The following is a 22,666-nucleotide window of genomic DNA, read 5'->3' as shown; positions in this document are numbered from 1 at the left end:
CAGCAATAATTTTGAAAGAAGGAAGGTGTCTCTAAAAACAGCTGAGGGGCATGTGCATAACTCATGTATTGTGAGGACAGGAGTGTTTGCGCTCCTCGCGCTTTTACGCACAGATCGTGTGCTCGCGCATCCGCAGTTTCTGAGGATGAGGTGCAATCAACCCCAAAACTATAGAATTTTAGACTTATGATGTAACTGGGGAGTTTTGGACTGCCCCCAGTCTCCACCAATGGAAATATGGGCAGGGTTCAACACCCATTTTGGGGGGTTCTGTATAAAGCCGGACTATGAACCGACTTAATCATTCTATGCACATATTTACCTATTTATCTGATCCCCAGCCACTGGAGCGTGATTTGTTATAATAAGAAACTTAATAAGGTATTTATATTACATTATAAGTTCTGTATATTGCTTATAGCCTAAACTAGCATATGCATATCTAAAATAAATATCTTTATTGTGGCATAGCCTATATGTTTAGCATATTTTTAAACAATAGAAAAATACATTTCCACATTACTTTTTGATATTTTAGAATATTTTGACTAATTTGACGAATGTTAGACAACATTAAAATTCTACAGTTCTATATTAATCTGATTATTTAGACTAGTGTTTTTCGTATGTAATAATTTATTTGCATTATGGTGTTTGTCTTATTTATGCAAGTAGGCAAAATTTCTGTAAGAATTATCTCACGCAAACCGTTTAACTTTTGCTGCTAGATAACCGACAACTTTCTTAAAGACTTTTCTTAAAAACTCTAAATGCTTTTTTAATATATTTGCAGGCTGTAAATGTATAGTTAATAAAGTTATTGCAGTAGGTTACATTTTCAAATGCAGGTTACTTTCATACTAATGGAACGCACAAATACTGTTGCTATGGTAACCGCCTCAGGTCATTTGTATATATATATATTATATATGCGTAAGTACTAGTAAACATATTTTACTCTATCAGTGTCATGTTTTTCATTCTCTAGACGGCATCATTTTCAGAAGTGCATAGACCAAAACAATGTCTTTTGTAGTGAAAATGAACGGATCTCAGAACAATGACATCCACGGGAACTTCATAAGCGGGAACGGTGTGCATCATGTGAGCGTGCGGACTCATGTGAATGTGGACCCTGCCAAACTGAAGAGCCTCAGGCAGAGATGGAGCGTCAAACCCTCAGAGATGTCCAAAAAAACACTCAACCCCATCCGAGCTATAGTGGACGGAATGAAACTCACTCCCAACCCTGAGAAACCCATGATTGCTCTATCCATTGGTAAGTTATGCATCAAATAACCTACTTATATATATATAAAAAAAAAAAAAGAACTTCAGCACAAAATGTTATGATCCAATATTTGTAACTTAGTTCTATATTAGCTGGTCTTTAATCTATTAATTCAGTGGTTCCCAATCCTGGTCCTGGAGAACCCCCAACACTGCACATTTTTAGTGTCTCTCTTATCGGACACACACATTTGAGGTCTTGGAGTCTAAACTAATGAGCTGATGAGTTGAATGCAGTGTTGGGGGTTCTCCAGGACCAGGATTGGGAACCACTGTATTAATTAAACACTTAAAACTTTTAAACAAATGGAAAAGAATTTTAGTGTATCATAGCTGTATAGCTAAAAAGTAATGGCTTATTTTTATTTTATTTTTTTATCCTTGTCCCATTCATTGTAAGTAGGCTGTTATTTGCAATATTCTTTTTGCTGAGCTTTTAAATGTTAATGTTTGTTTTGGACTTGATTTTCCACCAGGTGACCCAACTGTGTTTGGCAACTTGCCAACAGATGACACTGTTTTGCAGGCAATGAAGGAGGCCATAGACTCACACAAATACAATGGCTATGCTCCATCAGTTGGTAAGTCTTAGGCATTCATTTTCTTTGCTTGATTAAAAAAATTACGGACAAAATAATCAGTTTTTAAATAACATTGACAGGTTACCAAAAGAGCAGAGAAGTTGTTGCAGACTTCTACAGCTGTCCAGAAGCTCCACTGGATGGCAAAGTACGTCACATCCATCATTCGTCATTTTTCTTATAATGCTTTTGTAAGTTGATGAAGAGTACTTTTTTTCTCTCTCTCTTAAATCTGTAGGATGTGATCTTGACCAGTGGCTGTAGCCAGGCTATAGAGTTGGCCATCAGCGTGTTGTGTAACCCAGGGGACAATATCTTAGTTCCACGTCCTGGATTCTCCCTCTATAAGACGCTGGCAGTGTCTATGGGCATCCAAGTCAAGCACTACAATCTGCTGGTGAGTAAATAGATCACACTGATAACATGAGTGTGTAAATCAAAAAGACAAAGTCCATCACCTCAGCTTAGCATGGAGTCAGAAAACAAAATACTTGCTGTTTACAGTAAGGAAAAATATGGAAAGTGAGATGAGAGGGGGTGGGATGGGGTGGGCTTGGGGGCATAAAAGACTAGTAAATGGTTTGTGGAGTGGAAAGGGGAAATCGCTGCGTCATTCTTACAATATATGGTCCACATCTGGGGTTCATAAATAGAAAGAACCATAAACACGCACATGCAAATAACAGAATAATACAGCTCTTGTTTTTGTAAGGTATAATGGTAGGTTTTTTAGATGGTAACAGGTTTTAGTTAGGTATAAAGTTATTTGCAGACAATATAAGGATGTCTTTTAATTGAATTTATTATAGTTTAAGTCTTCTTCAGCACTCATATAATCCCTTTTTCCAGTTCTCCAGTAAGTTTCTAAAATACCTCTTGACTGTATTATGCCTAAGTTTATTTTTATTCTTTTTTCAAACTTTTTGAAATATATATTATGTTATATTTTGATCCTTTAGCCAGAGAAGTCCTGGGAGATTGATCTTCAGCACCTGGAGAGTCTGATCGATGACAAAACAGCCTGTCTGATTGTCAACAACCCATCCAATCCGTGCGGCTCTGTGTTCTCCAGAGAACACCTGCATAAGATTCTTTCCGGTGAATGTTTACTCAAATAATACATCAGGAATGTTTATCCACAGAAATTCCAGGATATTAATTCTGATAATATTCTATGTGATCTAGTGGCATCAAGAAACTGTATCCCTATCCTTGCTGATGAGATCTACGGAGACATGGTGAGCTCACACTGAATACGGGAACACTTGCATTTACTATCCTAAGAACTGTTTATTTTCCAAGCTCTGTCCACTTTCAACTAACTTTAATGAGGCACTCAAAGGTCAAGTAGACCACAGGTCTTCTCACAGTGGTCTTTTATGGAGTTCTCACTCTACGCTCACCAATGACCCCTTTCAAATGACTAAACTCAGTCTGGCTTACTTTGCAAGACAGTTTTCGACCTTTTAGAACACTCCTAAAATTAAAGGTTCTTTATTGGCATCTATGGTTCCATGAAGAACCTTTAACATCCACTGAATATTTCCATTGCACATAGTGAAGAGACGGTTCTTAAGATGTTCTTCACACATAAAAAATGATTATTTTAAGAACTGGTCCACCCCCACTCCCCTCCCCTGGAACTACATTGAAGTGTACTGCAATTGTAGGAAACATCTTTCTGTTTGGTGGCGTGCGTTTCCCTGGCTCAGCTCAGCCTCGTTTAGCAGTGGAAACCACATCAGCACTGGAGGGATTAGAGTTGTGTGTGGTGAATGGATTTTGGAAAGCATTCTGGGTTTTAGGTCATGAAGGACAGTGAAGATAGAGCAGGGGGCAATGGGTCCACAACTCTGGACAGTAGTTGCCAAGAGAGAACTTATACTTGTTATATGGAAAATTGTGTTTTTTCAACTTAATACGGTAGGCGGTCTAAGGTGTTTGCAACCCAATAAATCAGTTGGGGTTGTAAGCCAACAGTGAGCGGCTTGAGCGCACCTCAATGACTTTGCACTTTTCGTCACATGTGTTTGCCGTTAGCACATGCATGAAGCTTGACGTATTTGAGGCGATAGAGAAGGTTGGGAGAGGAGCGGCCCCCTCGTTTCATTGCAGGTAGAATGTTGACTGGCTGGATGTGTTTTTGAGCTCCATCTGGTACAGTATTGAGCTCCCCATGTGGTCTCGCTGTCTGGACCCTGTTAAAAACAACAGCAACAAAACATACTTCCACGTTTGAATTGTGAAATAGGGCCAGCACAGCAAATTGCAGTATCTTAGCCAATGGGAGATGGGGCGGATCCATCATCCAGACACGAAGCTATAATCGTAATTAGAGCCAGCCGGACGACCACAAAACAGCTACAAGCAAGGAACTCTCTCTCGCTACCCTTAGAACTTTCTTAGTCCCTCATTCCTAAACTTCCATAAAGCTCCTCCTTCCAACAGGATGGTAACAGCATGCAGAACATTCTAGAATGCAGCCAACATACTGTTATCTTTACAATCATCTACTGGCCAGAAAAAAAAATACTGTTCAAAAGTTTGGGGTCAGTAAGATTTTTTTTAAAAAGAAATAATGCATTCCATTGATTCAGTTGAATTATAAAAAAAAGTATTTCAAGTAAATGCTGCTATTTCGAACTTTCTATTCATCAAAGAGTGCTAAAAATTATAATGTGCACCAAATAAGCATATTAGAATGATTTCTGAAGGGTCATGTGACTGATTAAGACTGGAGTAATGGCTGCTGTAAACTGAAATAACATTTTAATATAATGAATTGTTTTTATTACAGACATCAAACTTTTAAAAGAATATCACCCATCTTGCATTTTAGCATCATAGATTATTATATTATATTAATTATATTATATTATAAATATGATTAAAGAAAAATGTTGCTATTTACAGTGTTGTAATGAGTGGGCTGAGTGTATCTGTTGTTCTGCAGGTATTCCCGGGCTGTGATTTTCAGCCTTTGGCACCTCTGAGCAGTGACGTGCCCATCCTGTCCTGTGGTGGTCTTGCCAAGCGCTGGTTGGTTCCTGGCTGGAGGATGGGCTGGATCCTCATCCATGATCGTAATGACATATTTGGAACCGCAGTAAGTATTAGCCTCTCACCTGTAACACAATACGAAAAATATGCACAAAAAAAAAACAACATACCAATAACACTAATGTTTACTCTAGATTCGAGAAGGACTTGTGAAACTAAGCCAGCGCATACTGGGACCCTGTACTGTGGTTCAGGGAGCATTAGAGAGCATTTTGAATGACACGCCACCACAGTTCTACCAAGGCACCATCAGTTTCCTCAAGGTAAGAGAAGAAAAGCTTCAGAGAGAAAAGCTTGTAGATTCAACATCTGACTCTGACAATAACACAATTTTATGTCCCTCTTCAGTCAAACTCAGAGATATGTTACTCTGAGTTGTCAACTGTTCCCGGGCTGAATCCAGTGATGCCATCAGGAGCCATGTACATTATGGTGAGTGGAGTTTTGTGTATTATAAGATAAGAGTGGATGAAAATGAAGCATTGTTTAAATTATTGGAAAAGTCTGAATCACCAGAATTTTTCAAAAAAAAAAAAGAAAGAAAAAAAAAAAAGAATGACACATATGCATGAATAAATGATTCACAATAAGATCAATGATATGCAGTTAGAAAATAAATGGGATGAATTTTAATTTTATGCTGACTTTATACTTTTGTGACTAGATTTGTGACTGTTGCCCGGTGCAGTTTGATTCATTAACAAATCATTCAGACTGGTTTTGTGAACTGGATCAAAGGATTCAATTTAACATCAGAATCAAAATGATTTATTTTTCTGCATTTTTATTTATACTTAAATGGTGCTTTTTGAAATGTCATGAGTGTGAGTAATAATGTCAGAATGTTCATGTTTGGGTGAACTGTCTCTTTAAATGGCCTGATAGACACTTATTCATACTTGGCACATTTGTTCATCAGGATGTCCATATTTGGAATGAGCATGTTTGCAAAAAGTGCAAAGTTGCAAGTTAGCAGAGGGTAAATGTATATTATGCTGGCTCATCCTCAGGTGGGGATCGAGATGGAACACTTCCCAGATTTCCAGAATGATGTGGAGTTCACTGAACGGCTGGTCACTGAGCAGTCTGTGTTCTGTTTGCCCGCTACGGTGAATTATTCATCTCCCTTATCTTACCTTATACTATATCTATTATTTGTCACAAAGATTGGTTGCATCCATTCTGATACCTTTGTTGCTGCTTTCTGTAGGCATTTGAATATCCAAACTTCTTCCGAATTGTGGTAACCGTCCCAGAGGAGATGATGATTGAGGCATGCATTCGGATCAGAGAATTCTGTGCACGTCACTATCGACCTCGGAGCCAAGACAGCCACGAATTAGACCAGTGAAAGAAACAGACAGAGAACAAAAGGTCAAAGGAGGAAAGGAAAGGTCAAAGAGCAAAGCAAAGTGGTGTATAAAGCTGAAGAATGAATCGGAGTGTTATAAGAGAGGACACAGTTATGTGCATTACATGTGATATGCTTTCCCTTTCAGAAAACCCACAGTTCTATGCAAACATCATATTTATATTTTTATATGTATTATGGGTAGTATTATATAGGGAAGGGGTGGGAGGGTAGTTTGAGAGTTATTGAATGAATATACAATACTGTTACAGACATTGTGGCAAGTTTGGGAAGCCTTATGACCAAACCATAAAGCCATTTCATGTGTATCCTGCATGATGTGAAGTATTTATCCAATATGTGATGTTTTAGGAATGGAATATTTTGTAGTGCATCTGTTTAATTTGCATGCCCAAACACTTTGAGAGCCAAAATGACATATATGGCACATATATGACATCTAATGTTTTTTTTTTTTTAGAATTTTGTATTCAATTGTTACACCTCAAAAACTATTTAAATAAAACTGTATCACAGTACTTCTTTAAGGACCAATGTGTATTATTATAATTATTATTATTATTATTATTAGAAATAATTCTATAGAAGGGGGAGGAGGGAAGTATAGATGGATTTCACCTCCCAAAAAAAAGGACTTCCTTTTACCAATGTTACTCTCTCTTACTTTCTCAAGATGTAAAAATCCGATACAAAAGCAAGAAAAAAAAAAACGTCCAGTCGGTTATCGATTGGATGATCGTTAGATATTTTCCTGCCCTCAGGGAGGTAAACATGTCATCAGAGATGTCATTGCAACTTGCAAGACTCAGGGCAAGTTATTTTGATAAAGATTGCAAAGGATTAATCATTTATAATTAACACTGGGAGGTGAAATGTTTATCTCTGATCTCCGATCTGATTGGTTTAAACTGTTCCATGGGTCATTACTCGAAATCTGTGCTTTTCCACTTGGAAAAAAATAAAATAAAATAGGCTTAATCAACATTTTTTAAATATCCATGAAAATGTAGACACCTTCAAATGACAAGAAATTGTATTGTGCCATCTCAGGGTATGTATTTTATTATTTTATGACTACTTTTCTAACTCAACCCTGTTACCGACACGAGCATTAATAGATACTATAGTTTAATTAGAACTACACTAATAATAACAAAAATAAAGGTGCTTCACGATGCCATAGAAGAAGCTTTTTTTCTAAAGGGTTCCATAAAGAACATTTAACATCTGAAGAACATTTTTGTTTCACAAAAGTGTTTTTTTTTTTTTTTTTTTTTTTTGTATTTTTAATTAAGAGATGGTTCTTTAAAGATCCTTTGACTGGCATCGCTGTGAAGAAGCTTTTAAGCACCTATATTTTTAAGAGTGTATGTGATAGTTTTCACATGTATGAGCAACATTTTACTCCCTCTTTTTATTGGGATTGTTTAAAATATTTATATATTTTGTCATTCAGATGACTAAGAACATCCTGTGGAGGGTGGCCACATGTCAGTTAAGAAAATATATATTTTTACAAGAGAGATATTAAAAAAGGGCTTTGCCCAAAATAAAATGTAGTTAAAGTTACAATGGAAAAACCTGGAAGACTGTATCTTTTTTTTTTTTAAAGTTTTGAAAGCTTTTCTGTCACTTTGCTGCCCTCTAGTGTTTGATGCATGAATTACATAATACAAAGAGGGTGCCTCAAAGTCATATCTTTGGTCTTTGCACTCCTTCATATACCTTGTTAAAAGGTAATTAAAGGTCAGAGGTAAACCTTTAAAATCTTTTTTTTTTTTTTTTTTTTACATTTTAATTTAGCTCTATCAGCTTTGAGGATATCCTGATTTGCACACACACACACACACACACACACACACACACACACACACACACACACACACAGAGACACACACACACACTTACTTCTTGAGGAAGTAACACAGGGTCACATGCGCTCTAAAGCCTGTAGTTTCATTTGGCTCACCTGGAAGACCTTCAGAGATGTAAGTTATAAAGTTCAGGGACCTTTTCAACTAGAATCAGCACTTAATCTTATCAACGCAATAAGAAGGTGGGGAATGACAGATGAGTTCACTAAAACATTTCTCAGAGTATAACCTAAACATCACATGCTATTTTGTACAATTCTTCTACTTCCATTTCCTCGCATCTGCAGTCAAAGAGGAGATACGGATCCCATGATGTTACTGCAGGATCCTGTTGTTGGGGAAATTGCAAAAAAGCACAAACGGACCCCTGCACAGGTCATACTTTTCTCAGTACGAGTATTGTGCAGCATCTGCTATTCTGTTTTTGGGTTTCAATTTTGCACTTGATTGTTCTGCAGGTTCTGTTGCGGTATCACATTCAGCAGGACATTGTTAAGATCCCGAAGAGCATGAAAGCCCACCACATTTTAGAGAATACCAAGGAAAACTTCTAAATATTCCATATATATTTCAATATTATGTAGTATTTTTTATTTTTTTCCTAATGATGTCAGTCGCTATCTTGGGGTTCATTCTGGTATATACTAAAGCAAAATATTAATGGGAGAGTTCACCCTAAAATTAAAGTTCTGTTATCATTTAATCACCCTTAACTTGTTCCAGACCTACAAGTTTCTTTCTTCTGTTGTACACAACAGAATATAATTTAAAGGATGTTGGGAACCAAACTGAAACCACTGATTTCTACAGTATTTATTTCTATACTATGGAAGTCAGTACCGTAAATGTTTTTAAACTTTATTATAATTAGCAATGTTGAAAACAGTTATGCTGCTTAATGTGTTTGTTTTTGTTAAATTAGGATTCTTTGTTTGATTAATAGAAACTTTAAACAGAAACCTTTTGTACATACCTATGTGAAAGCATTTTCTGTCACTTTTGATCAGTTGAATCTATACTGGCTAAATAAAATTATTAATTTATTTAAAAAAAACAACTTTTGGATGGTATTGGAATTCATAAAATCAAAATATCAACACAAAACACTGCAAACAGTCATGTAAAATTGTCACTTCAGGAAGTTTTAATTGTAACTCAGAAGATGCCCTAAGCCACTAGGACATCTATGAAAACTCCAAAAAAGTTTGTAACAAAAACTACAATATTAATTTGTGCTTTTCAACTCAATTCAAAGTCTAACATCTCACAGTATTTCCTGCTGACTTCTTTTTATCAGGATCTGAGAAGCAGCCAATGGCATCAGGCTTATGACAACCTTCGTTCAGAAGGTAAATTCTCTCATAAAAGTGTTCTTCAGATCCCCAGACAATCACCTGTGCTGCTCCTGGCTGAAATTCTGTTTGTCTCTCTCTGTGTTATGACCCTCTATACTGTTGGTTTGTTGTGGTCTGACAAGGCACACACACGCAGAAGCTCCAGCAATGTGCTTCGGTAGATTTGGACCTAAGACCCACTGGCCCTTGTCTGGAACAAACACTTGAGTGCCCTGAGAGAAGTCCATGGCCTCCCAGGTGTACCCTCCCAATACGTAGATCTTACCATCCAAGACCGCCACCCCTGCCTCACTGTTAGGGAACCTGAGAGGGGCTATCTTGGTCCACTGATCAGTCTGCGGGTCAAAGGCTTCCACCCCCAACACGTCAAAACGCTCCATGCTGTCCTCATGGTCATTGCTGCCCCCGATGACATAGATCCTGTCATCCAGAGTCGCCATAGAGTGCCAGCCTCGAGCCAAGATCATGGCCTGTCGCTCTGTCCATGTGTCCGTAGTTTTGGGGTCATAACTTAACATGTCACGTCTATACGGGCCAATCTGGTAATCATGGCCCCCCGAGATGTAGACAATATCCTTGTGAATAGTGCCCGCATGACCATATGTGAATCTATGAAAGAAGAAAATGTTTTAGGTAAGTTTTACTAAAAATAATATATATATATATAAAATGTATACAATTTAACTCTTGCAGAATAAAACTACAAATTTTGTCAAAAAATAAAACTTAATGACCCAAACTTTTGAACAGTAGTGTACAAAGAGGATTCAAAATAAATGTTCACATAAACTGGTGCAACCTTGCGAAAACATGATCAAAAAAATGAACAAACCTGGGCAATCCTGCAACGTAGGTCCAGTAGTCCTCAGCAGGATGGTACACTTCTACAGAAGACAAAGCACCACTATCATTGCGTCCCCCAACAGCTATAAGACAGTCTCCCATGGTTCCCAGATAGAAATCCACACGCCGCTGGTTCATAGGGGCACCCTGCAGTTCAACAGATCACCTGGATTAACACTCAAACTACGGCACAGATCTCTACTTCTCTCATGCTTGGGAATATAAAGGAAAATTACAAATAAAAATGTAAACTTTTAAAAATATAAAAAATAAAGCTGAATTATACAAATTTTATATTTTCATCTAACCACTTACTTTTTCATGCGACAGGAAGCTATTTTCTAAGAATGTGCAAGACTTCTGACTCATTAGCTGCTCTTGGTACTAAATACTAGTGTGCAAGTAAGAAGTGCAGTACCGCCAGTAAACCTTACTACTGTACATCATTAAAATATTACAATTAAAATAAGTGATACAGTACTTTGCAATTACAAAGCAGCACTTGAAAGGGTGACGTGTTTTTTGTACAGGTAAATAATTGCCTGTTATCCCATAAATATGCACATTGACTGTAAAGCAATGATCTTGATTTGGTTGCAATAAATACAAAAGCAGATTGAGGTTCAGTAGTCCTCAGCAGATGGATCACTTCTACAGAAGACAAAGCACCACTATCATTGCGTCCCCCAACAGCTATAAGGACAGTCTCCCATGGTTCCCAATAGAAATACCACGCACCAACAAGGGTTTTTTTTTAAGTATAGATCAACAGATCACCTGGATTATTAATACTAAATATGGGGCAGATATCTATTTTTCTCTTGTTTTTGGGTATATAGGGGAATTTTAAATATAAATGTGTAATTTTTTAAATATATAAAATATAAAGCTGAATTATACAAATTTTATATTTTCATCTAACCACTTACTTTTTCATGAGACAGGAAGCTATTTTCAAAGAATGTGCAAGACTTCTGACTCATTAGCTGCTATTGGTACTAAATACTAGTGCAGTAAGAAGTGCAGTAACCACTAAACCTAACTACTGTACATCATTAAAATATTATATTAAAATAATATGATACCAGTTTGCAATACAAAGCAGCTTGAAGGACTGTTTTTGTACAGGTAAAATAATTGCATGTTATCCCATAAATATGCACATTTGACTGTAAAGCAATGATCTTGATTTGGATAAAATAAACGAATGAATGAATAAAAATTAAATTAAATTAAATTAAAAAAATAAAATAAAATAAAAAGCGATCCGGTGAAACCATTTAGTCACAGTCTGGAGCACCGCTGTTAAAACTTAAATGTCTCTGTTATTTTAGTATCATTAAGATTATAGTTCTTATTAATTTTTTAATTGTTTTATATTATTATTTTTTTATTTTTTATTTTCATTTTAACTGAAACTTATACATATATATACATATATATATATTACATTTTCATACTTCTAAAAAAAAAATAATATAAAATAATATAAATCAATTTAAAAATTAATAAGAACTATAATCTTAATGATACTAAAATAACCAGAGACATATATATATCGATAATATATATATATATATATATATATATATATATTATATATATATATAAATTTTTTTTTTTTTTTTTTTTTTTTTTTCTTAGTTTCAGGTAAAGTTTTAGCTAACTATTACAACTCCATCACTGATTCGTCAAATTATCAAGAGCGAAGTGTATTACCTTAATCCACAAGTTGCTTCGGGGGTCATACCGATACAGCAAGTTGCTTGCAGAATCTCCCCCGTTGTCCCGTGAGGAGCTTCCACCTGCAGTGAAGATAAATCCCCCCAAAACAGCAACACAGTGGTGACTCCTCTGAGCTGGCAGCTGAGTCTCGACGACCCACTTTCCCGCTTCTTCATCCAGCCAGCACACCTCAGCACTCAACTCCTCTCCGCGTTCAGACACCTCTCCTCCCACCAACAGCAGACGCTCCACACCTCCTCGAAGGCCTGTGCGTGTTGTCTGCAGTACAGCTTGGGCGCTGACTTTCGTGTGGTAGCCTACGGCCTCGTCCACTAGCGGCTCACAGCCTGCGTCCGGGGGCAGGAGGGAGCGAATGGCTGGGGAAATGCGCACTATGAGGTCATCCGGTGGAATGAGAGCAAAACGAATGTTGGAGAGAAGCTGCTGGGCGAACGCAAGACGTTCAGGTCTTTGTCTCAACCATTGCAGGGCGACCTGCAGAAGAGCTTGCTCGTTCTCATGTTGCACCTGCTCATCTGCAAGGTAAGCACAAAGCTTGGGCACCCGCACATCTTGGAGGAACTCGGAGGTGACAGAAAGCGTGGCGAAATGCTCCAGAATGAAGCGGTCTATGAATGCATCCAGCCGGTCCAGGCTGTAGAGGAAGGCAAGCTCCTGCAGGTACAAGTAATTGTCCTCACGTACCTCTTTCTCCAGATACTGGCAACAGAAATCCACAGCTCGCCACACCTGCAGCAAGTGAGCAGTTTCCAGGACGTAGTCGATGTTTCCACCATCGAGAGGTAACTCGCCGCTGTACAGGAAGTCTACTACTGCTTTAACACCAACATACGAGGCTCCCACAAGCTCTACTTCTGCTTCATGTTCCTCTCGCATCCCCAAGGTGAACATCGCCTGGAAGTAGGGGCTGGATACTGCAAGCAAAGCCCGATGTGCAGGGATCCGCTGGTCATCCGCCACCAGAACGACATCACACAGCTGGCCATGTTGTCTTTGCTCATTTAAACCTTGAAGGAGGTAGTTAGCCTGGTCTGCCCATCGATACACCTGTTGTACAGGACAGTTAGTTAGTGCATGATAGTTTCAAGAATTTTTAAAAGGTACTATAGATATTAAATGTGCATTTTTTTTAATCATCCAGTTGCAAGAGTTGTTTTGAACTTTATACTGACACATCAGTCAGGGTGTATGAGGTCTGTTAGCTGGTCATGTCAACATGGGTGTGTGACCCACTCCATGCAGAATAATATGTTTAGCAGATCTAAAAATAAAAGTGTTATTTCTTGTAATAACACAATTATTGAGTATGTAAAAATAAATGTTTATATTATAGAATGAATTACAATTATTTTTGAAAAAAGATTGCATTTTAGTATTTATTAACATTTTATATTGGCTTTTATTTTAATATTTTACATTTTTGTCATTTGTTATGTACTTATTATTTTTTATTAGTTTATTTTTATTTCAGTTTTGTTTTTTTAGTTCAGTTAGTTTCCATTTAAGTTTTTAAGAGTTTATTTTTAATCTAATATTTGTTTTTAATTTTAATTTAGCTTTATTTCAATTAGCGAAAATTATTTTAATAGTTTCACAATAACAACGCTGTTATGCAAACCTTTGAAGATTCACTTATTCTGTGAGGGCGTGAAAGACGAGATTGCTTCCCCATGTCCATTGTGTCATCTGCCATAAGAATATCTGCAAAATATCATAATCATACTTAATTATCAAAAGAAATTAAAAGTAACCACATATAATACACGAGTATATAACGTTCAGAACAGGAACAGCCAGCACTTAAAATCAGAAAATGAGCACAAAAGGAAACGAGCATTTACACAATAATTTCTGACTACGTTTCATTGATATTTAATATAACTGGACATATTTTATCGATTCAGCTGTGACAACAACCGTGCAGTAAAATGCAGATATTATTTTACCATTTTTCCATTCTTTATCCGTATTAATCACTAGTTAAATGGCCGTGAGGGACTATAAACAAGTTATTTTGTCCGTGGCACAGTGAAGCTGGGTTCTCACTTCCGTGTTGCGTTTCATTTCAAAATAAAGGTCACTTTTGTACTCAAGTTAGCTCGAATTCAGAGTGTAGCGTAGTAGCAGTGTTGCCAACTTAATTTTGTTGCTAGATTTAGCAACTTTTCAGACTACCCTAGCAACTTTTCTTTCAAAAAGCACCTACCAACAAATTTAGCTATTTTTAAAAAGTTTTTGGCAACTTTTGTAAAGTGACTCACATTATAAAAAAGGCACATATTTTAATCTAAATTACACAAAAAGAGGAAACCACTGAACAGCTAACCAGAACAGATGCCTAACAGTAGCCCTACAAATATCAAATGTACATTAAGTTGCTAGTTCCAACTGGTCAATAATAAATGCACATTTATGATACAGCATGTTATTGCCTTGTGTATATATATATATATATATATATATATATATATATATATATATATATATATATATATATATATATATATATATAATTGTTGTTCAGTTAGATACACTGTAACAAAAAATATGTGGAAAAACTGAAAAGGTACTAGTCATTTTCTGCCAGAATGTTATCCATTAAGTAGTAACCCTGTAACCTTAAAACACCAAATGCAATGTGGAATTTAAAATACAGGTAAAACACCTGTGAAAAATAAATAAGTAATGTTCTTTCATATAAACAGTACATTGTGTCCTATTTACACACTAACGACAGGTACACTTCTTAAAACTATAATTGTTCAGAATGTGCGGTTTTACTAGTTAATAAGAAAATGTATAAAATGTGTGGCTGTTCAATACTTCAATGTTGTAAAAATGTTGATCATAAAGATGTGCTACTTATGTTACTTTTACAAATTAAAATAATTTTTATGTACATGAGATTCAGAATCAGAAAGAGCTTTAATGCCAAGTATGCTTGTTTTAGTGATATAAGCTTCCAGTACACAGAGACAACACCAACACACACAAAGAAAAAAAGAAACTGACAAATATTCCAAAATAAATCGAAAAGTAAATCAACTGTATGAACAGTTGTGGTATAGATGATAATGGAATAGAATATTGAGATGCAGGGATGTACTTGGATGGAGGGGTAACAAATAAATATAAGGATATTGCACATTTTTATTGCATAATTGGGGAACATTTAACTGTTCATGAGGTAGATTGCCTGGGGGAAGAAACTGTTCTTGTGCCTGGCTGTCCTGGTATTTGCAGCTCTGAAGCACCGGCCTGATGGCAAAAGTTCAAAAAGGGGGTTACTTGGATGTGAGGGATCCAGAGTGAGTTGAGTAATCACGCTGTTTCTTGTCATGGTTATGCAATGACGTCATCACGGAATGACATCACGACATCATTCAGCAACTTTTAGCAACAAATCTATCTGCCTTTAGCAACTTCCCCTGAAAATTAGTTGGCAACACTGTGTAGTAATAGTAGTAGTAGTAGTAGTAGTAGTAAAAATAATGTACAAGAAAAGGGCTATCTTTGTGATTGTGTTAGCCTGACAAAGCCAATGCCTACAGATGTACTATTAAAGCTTACTACTGTTCAGATTCTTTTTCTGCAATTAATTTCTAACATTAAATCTTTAAAGGAATGACCATCAAACTTGACACAAACCTTCCGGCTTTTCTGATTAGGTAGGCTATTTATATCCTTTCTGACTGGTCAAAAACTGTCAAAAACTCAAATATAAACATAGAAGGCTTTTTTAACCCATATATATATATATATATATATATATATATATATATATATATATATATATATATATATAGATAGATAGATAGATAGATAGATAGATATAATATTTGTTGTTCTTTAATTTATGCTATACTGAAGATTTAATAATGAGGGGAAGTGATCTGCTACTTTATTCAAAATAAAATTATTTTATTTTAAGATGAAATGTAATATTTCTTGGCATGATTCGCCTATGGTAGGCCTGATTCTCGTCTGCAATCCAAATATTACACAAAAGAGCAACCCATTGTTCTCAACTAAGGTCCACAAGATGGCAGAGTAACTCAGAACAACTGTTAGATGCCAAAACAAAACTGGGTGGATTTAATGTCGCTCAATACCCAAGTTGGCCATTAGGAGGTGGTGAAACCGGCGCGAGCTCTCTGATTCACTGGAACAGCAACCTGACGCCCATTAAGAGGCAATAGGAAATGAATCGAGTGGTGAAATCAGTTGCCTCTCCATCCCACTGAGAGAAGAGACCTCCCTCTGTCGCACTTTGGGATTTATCCGCATTTTCTCTCATTCCCCCGGCTTTGTTCGGCATTTAGATACATTATCTCCCTTAGCATCGTCGAAATGGCAACGCGAATTGACAAAGAGGCTTGCAGAGAAGCATACAATCTGGTGAGAGACGACACCTCAGATATATGCTGGTGAGTGATTTACAGCACATCCAGAGATACTGTTTGGCGCGTGCTGGCTGAACTCGCTACATTGTTTCAGCAATTAGAATCTTACAAATTAAACATTAAACGCAGTTTTAATTGACTCAGTTACACTGTGTAGTGCAACATGTAGGGATGGGTCTTGTAACACAGGGGAAGTGTGTCAAAATCTAGTTTGCACCCTACCTAGGCAGCATTTTGGCCAGATAGGATGCTCTAGGTTTTGAGACACAGCCAGCATTTCACAACAGTTAAAATATCAATTTTGCTTTTTAAAGGGCATCTTTTAAGTATGATGGCTCTACCATTGTACCAGCTGGTCACGGATCCGACTATGAAGAATTCAAGAGTCAGTGTGCAGGTGAGTCCATTCTTTAAGATTTACCTATTTTATTATTTTTGGGAGGTATTTGTTCAAAAGTAGTTGATCAAATTAAGTGTTAAAGGGAAAGTTCACCCCAAAATGAAAGGCATATCATTTATTCACCACAAACTTATGACTGAAATGAGACTGACAGACTCAATAAAAAGTAAATGGTGACTGAGGCATTAACCTTACTTTATGAGTTCACAGAAAGAAAAAACAACACATATACACAACATAATTGCGAGTAAATGATGACAGACCTTTTATTTTTGGGGGGTGGTCTGTCCCTTTAAGTCTACATCACATCACTAGGAAGTAATTCATTTTCCAAGGTAGACAATACCAAATATGGTTTCATACTTGTCCTAGATGACATGAGACCAAGCAACTGGTGGGAAGTTTGATGAGAGGATTTTTGCAAATATAATCAACCAGAATTCATTAAATTGACTTGATATCTATTCTAATATACAGTATCTGTGGTTATGGGATCAGTAACTTGAGCTACAGCAAATGTAGTATGTTATACTGAGTGAACTATATTTTTATACTATACTATATTTTAACTGTCTAGCTCTGTTGGAAGAATGAAATGATGTCATTTTCGCCTATCATTCTGTCATCTTAATTGAACAGAGATTTGGGCGTGGTGCTCAGTTTGGTCTCCATTAGTAGATTGTTCAGCCACTAGCAGATGTTAACTTGTACAAGTGTTGCAATGCATTGGCTTCCGGCTCTGTGCTCTGACAGATGATCGAAGATGTCTTCCTATATGGAGCAGTGTGTTAGAATAAGCACTTATGGAGAATATTTTAGTAATTAAAGTTGACTTGTGAAATAATTACTTATGTTTTAAATACAAACAGAAAAGAATTAATTTGTGCCATAGCCACCCATAAACAGATTTATCCTGCAATAAATATATGAATTTATTATTTTGATAGATTTTTGAGTAGTTGGAGAATCTAGTGGACCTTGGCATCTCCCTAAAACTGGAAATATAGTAGCAAAATTTCTGCTTTATGAAGAGATATGTAGTGGCAGTCAGTAGCTTTATGAATTATTTTAACTTTATTATGTGTTTTTTTTTTTTTGTGATAGAAAATCTCTGACTGAAGAATATGATTTTATATTGCTTTCATTTGTGATCTGCTCCATCAACCTGCATAAAATTAAAAATGGGTTTCTGGGTGAAAGTGACTCAAAATTATAGAGCGGGTCACTTTTTTTTCATATAAATGTTTGCAAAATTGAAAGCATGTTTTTTATTTTAAAATTGAAAGCATGTTTTTTATTTTAAAATTGAAAGCATGTTTTTTATTTTAAAATTGAAAGCATGTTTTTCATGTTTTTTAGCATGTGATGTCTAAAAGATTGAATATTTGAAATATTTTGTTGTGCTGCATCATCATACCCAGGCAAGCTGGGAGTACAGTACACATGTAGTCAGCATAAAAACGCTGACTTTCTGGAAGAGAGTTCTTCAGAAATGTGCCGCGCACGCAAGAGGAAGTAGAAGTGTGTGGAAGCATTGCCACATCGCACAGATGTCAGTGTGTCACCGTGTTTTCATGCAACTGTAAAATAAGACAGAACAACTCTCTCTATTTTACCAGAGTCCATGCTTTCCCACTGTTCACTAGACATGTTAACACATGATAAGCACCGCTCACTTCCTAAATGTGGTTTGTTCGAGGTTTCAGTTCTGTTGAAATACAGCAGCGGTCTCTATAAAGTGACTTAGATTCTTCATCCACTTTGTACTTGAAACTTGGACAGCCAATGTGCCAAATACAACTGACAGTATTACCCATGGTTCCCTGACTTAGCTTCTTAAACCTTAAGCCCAGTTAATCAACAACAGAAAACCAGATATTATCAGTCTCAAGTAGAGCCAAGGGAATTCACCTGAGCATTTGTTTTCCAGTATAGTCCTACTAAGAATGTATTTAACCACTGTAAAATATACCCAGTGCAAGATGGAACAAGAGCGTAATGCCCTTTGGTTTCTAATAGCATTTTTTTTTTTATCTGGCCTGTATGTTATAAAAGTAAAAAAAAAAAAAAAGTTACTAAGCAAAAAAACACATTAACAATTTTATATATATAGATATATATGCATGAATATTTAATGTATATGTGTTTGTTTATCGCTATAAATAGGCATATCAGCAGAAGATTTAAAACTCTTTTCACAGATCAATAAAGATCAAAGTGCAGAGGTATGCACCACTAACATTTGAATGAATGGTTTAACAAGAGCTTTCTTCCGCACAGTATCTCTCTGATACTGTCAGTGTCTAAACAGAGGCACACCATAGTTAAGTGCAATTGATGTTATCTTTGAATCTAGTCCCAGTTCCACTGCAATGCAGTTGTAGCACATTTGGAAGGAAGTGACCAGCTGTAAAGCTGAGAGAGACAGGGAGCGTTACAGATCAAATATTACACTGTAAATCACCCTTATCAATAGAGTCTGTTAACTAGATCACCTCCTGTCCTCACCCACTTTCTATATTCCTTGTTCTTCATGTCGTATGATGTCATAGAGCTTAAATTTCGCAGGCTTGTCCGCCGCTCACACGTGATGCTCTCAGATTGCGCTTCATATCATGACGTCTTTCTCTGGAAAGGAAAACAATGCAATAGTGTCGATTCAAAACAGTCTTTACAATGAAGACAGTGTTCAGTCGAATCCAAGCTCTTCCTTGTTATTAAACAGACAAAGTTCAGCTAAACTGGACTGGAGTGACAATGATGAAGCACATTAATATGAGCCTCAAGATGAAATCAAACCTGATTATATCTACTTTAAATCAAGTTCCATGTTTTATTGTTCTTGATTCATTGATGCATGTTATTCCAAATAAAAATGCCTTATCAGAATGTAATAGCTTGCACCCCCTTTCAGCTGACATAATGAATCCCACTTACTATTTTAACTCCTCCCCTCCAGGCACCATTGCTCCACTTCAGTTTTCACTCAGTTTTCCGCCCTGGTTATTTTATTATTTATTATAGTTTATTTAAAATGTATTCATTTTTAAACAATTTCTTTGTGTTTTTATGTTAGGTCTATTGCTTTTTTGTAATGTAATTTGTTGGGATTTTATTATTTGAGGAAATACTCTTTGTGGTAAATAGGTCCTGTTATCTGTACTCTAGTTATTCAATGTAGAAAATCCAATAAAAAAAAAAAATTGACTTCTAAAGCCACTTTTCATCATGTATCTTTAATGATTTTCTTGTCTGCCAGAGTAAAGTCTGATTTATTTTCAGTTAAGTTGGCTTTTCACAGCAAATGTTTTACAATATATGTAATTAAGTTAAATATGCATGTAACATTTTTAGACAATTCAGTCATAAAAGAAACAAGCAACTATCCAGAAAATTTCACAACTTAAGGATTTCTTTCTCTTTGACTTTCAGATGACAACCGTCTCTTTGGGTTTGTAAGGATCACTACAGGTGATGCCATGAGCAAGCGTGCCAAATTCACCCTCATCACCTGGATTGGCGAAAACGTCAGCGGACTGCAAAGAGCCAAGATTAGCACTGACAAGTCACTGGTAAAAGACATCGTGCAGGTAGGTTTTGCGTTCTTTAATTCCATAGCTTATGCCATATGCAAACTCTCTCAGACTTACAAACTTCGCCACACCCAGACAAGCAGATTTCAAGGTCTTTTTCACTGTAAACAAATTGCTGCATTCATGCAAATCAGCCTTTCCCTCCATCACTCATAGTATGTATTTTTTTTCATGCAGAACTTTGCCAAGGAGTTCATGATAAGTGATCCCAGAGAGCTGGAGGAGGATTATCTCCGCAACGAGCTGAAAAAGGCCGGCGGGGCCAACTACGACGCCCAGGCCGAATAGAACTTGGGGGCGGGTTTCCATAGGGTTGGTGGAGAAGGAAGAGGAAAACGTCATCTCATACACATGCACATACACACAGAGAAAACATAAATATACATACCTCACCCCTCTTGCCAGTCTGGCCATGGTTGATTTATCTATCTACTGTACTGTGCATCATCTCAAAGTCATCTCTACTAATGCTATGAGGTTCTCTTTTTTTTTTTTTTTTTTTTCTTCAGGGGCATTTTTGTAACTGTAGTTTCTGACGATGCTCCTTTTGGCTCAGAGTTGTCATCACTGTGATCATTGGAGAGCATACGAGTCCAGCATTGTTTTCTAAGGGGTTTATTAGAAATCTGCATCTCCCCGCTGAATCCAGACCACTGTGTTTACTGTCTCAATCTCCCATGGAGAGGAAGACATCATGGAATGTGTGCATTTGTGTGTGTGTGTGTGTGTGTGTGTTTGCAGACACTGCACTGTGACTGGCTAACTTGCATGCAGGGGGTGGAGTCTTAAAGGATCTCGTAGCTCTGATTGGCTCTTTCGCTCTTTCGGTTTAAATTAAAATACCCAAGAATGTCATTTTTCTTTTTTTATTAAAAAGTAGGTTTATTTGCTTTAAAACACAACCTGTGGTTCATCCTTCAAAATAAAAATGCCTCCCAAGCCAAGAAAAGAAATAAGATGGTCACAAAAGCAATCATGTCAGAATAAAATTGTTTTTTTTTCAAGATGTTTTGTTTTTTTTTTGTGTTTTTTTTTTTTATTTTGTTTTTTTTTTGATTTTTTCTTTGATATGGAAGCCCATTTCTGCCATGGATTAAAAAATTATAATTAAATAATATCTCTGACTTTTTCACAATTCTCAGTTTCTCAGTTCAGACTTTGTTTCAAGCTGCTTTTTTATTTTGTGGTTGAGATGTAGATTGAGATTTTTGAGACACATTCTGACATTTTTCTTGCAATTCAGTTTATATCTTGCATCTGACTTTTTGTGTGGAATCTGAGTTTCTCACAATTTTAACATTTTTCCTCTGAATTACGTTTATATATTTCATTTCATTGCATGTTTTTTTTAATAATGAGTTTATATCAAGTATATATGCAAGTTAACGTCACAATTCTTCTATGAGAAACAAATCTCAGAATTGTGAAAAAAAGTGGTTAACTAATCATTGTTTCCTATGGTGGAATAAAGCTACCATACTTTGATGCAGTGTTCCATCTCTAAGGTAATGCCAGCTGCTTGGCACAACACTCTTCTGCACGAATGCTAACAATCCCAGAGGGCTTATGGGGGACTCCCAGGGGTTGTCATGGCCACTGCTGTGGTCAGGCTGCCTCACGCCAAGCTGCTCTGCTCCAAAGCCTGTCAATAATGGCCCCCAAAAACATTTCCCGCCCCTCTTTTGTAAACCCTTTTTTTTCTTTTCTCCTCCCCTCATCTTTCTTGCGTTCAGTCCAACAGATGTATGCCCAACTGCATAATTGCTTAATCCATAATCTATAAGCTTCTTCCAGCCTGCTTTTATGATGCTGAGTTTTGGTAGCAGAGAGAGATGTGAGGCAGGAATGTAGATGCTGAAATTAGGGCCTGTGTAAGTTTGTGTTGTCTTAATATTTAGTCAAATTGGGTCAGTAGAGCTTAGCATTGCTAGTATTAAACTTTGGCATGTTAATTGTGCTGTACTGTTTGTCCTACAGATATGACCAATAAAAAAGATGTATTTTTACTTTAATTTTTTTTTTTTTAAATATAGGTATAAGTCAGTATTGTTTAATTGTACATGCTCATTTCCCCTATTTTTACATTTCAATTAAAGAGCTGTTCAAAAGTGTTTTAAAGACATTTTTACTTTAAAAATTATACATTTAT

General features: G+C 36.4%; 3 protein-coding genes across 4 annotated transcripts; 2 read left to right on the top strand and 1 right to left on the bottom strand.

Annotated features, from left to right (window-relative positions):
- Positions 1-226: 226 nt before the first annotated feature.
- Positions 227-6,821, top strand: LOC109108761 (tyrosine aminotransferase-like). 2 transcript variants are annotated; one of them, XM_042744301.1, is made up of 12 exons: positions 227-381; positions 989-1,279; positions 1,767-1,871; positions 1,952-2,019; positions 2,110-2,268; positions 2,831-2,969; positions 3,057-3,109; positions 4,825-4,977; positions 5,066-5,194; positions 5,280-5,363; positions 5,942-6,040; positions 6,142-6,821. In XM_042744301.1, exons 2-12 carry the CDS (start codon positions 1,024-1,026, stop codon positions 6,280-6,282), a joined length of 1,386 nt encoding a protein of 461 aa, XP_042600235.1. In that variant the 5' UTR covers positions 227-381; positions 989-1,023; the 3' UTR covers positions 6,283-6,821. The 2 variants fall into 2 exon arrangements, with proteins under 2 accessions (XP_042600235.1, XP_042600236.1); XM_042744302.1 differs by having other exon boundaries at positions 271-381; positions 1,037-1,279.
- Positions 6,822-9,298: 2,477 nt separating this feature from the next.
- On the bottom strand, positions 9,299-14,191 carry LOC109108767 (kelch-like protein 36). The gene is made up of 5 exons (XM_042744299.1): positions 14,068-14,191; positions 13,740-13,822; positions 12,095-13,168; positions 10,365-10,522; positions 9,299-10,141 (listed from the first exon to the last, which is right to left on the bottom strand). Exons 2-5 carry the CDS (start codon positions 13,812-13,814, stop codon positions 9,568-9,570), a joined length of 1,881 nt encoding a protein of 626 aa, XP_042600233.1. The 5' UTR covers positions 13,815-13,822; positions 14,068-14,191; the 3' UTR covers positions 9,299-9,567.
- Positions 14,192-16,301: 2,110 nt separating this feature from the next.
- On the top strand, positions 16,302-21,518 carry LOC109108763 (coactosin-like protein). Its single transcript, XM_019121869.2, has 4 exons — positions 16,302-16,548; positions 16,839-16,921; positions 20,357-20,514; positions 20,695-21,518. The coding sequence occupies exons 1-4, from the start codon at positions 16,472-16,474 to the stop codon at positions 20,803-20,805; spliced, it is 429 nt and encodes a 142-aa protein (XP_018977414.1). The 5' UTR covers positions 16,302-16,471; the 3' UTR covers positions 20,806-21,518.
- Positions 21,519-22,666: the final 1,148 nt, after the last annotated feature.

This window comes from Cyprinus carpio, chromosome B18 (genome assembly GCF_018340385.1).
Source record: "Cyprinus carpio isolate SPL01 chromosome B18, ASM1834038v1, whole genome shotgun sequence".
NCBI lineage: Eukaryota > Metazoa > Chordata > Actinopteri > Cypriniformes > Cyprinidae > Cyprinus > Cyprinus carpio.
The sequence above is the reverse complement of the archived record's forward strand: the minus strand, read 5'-3'. Positions and strand labels throughout refer to the sequence as shown.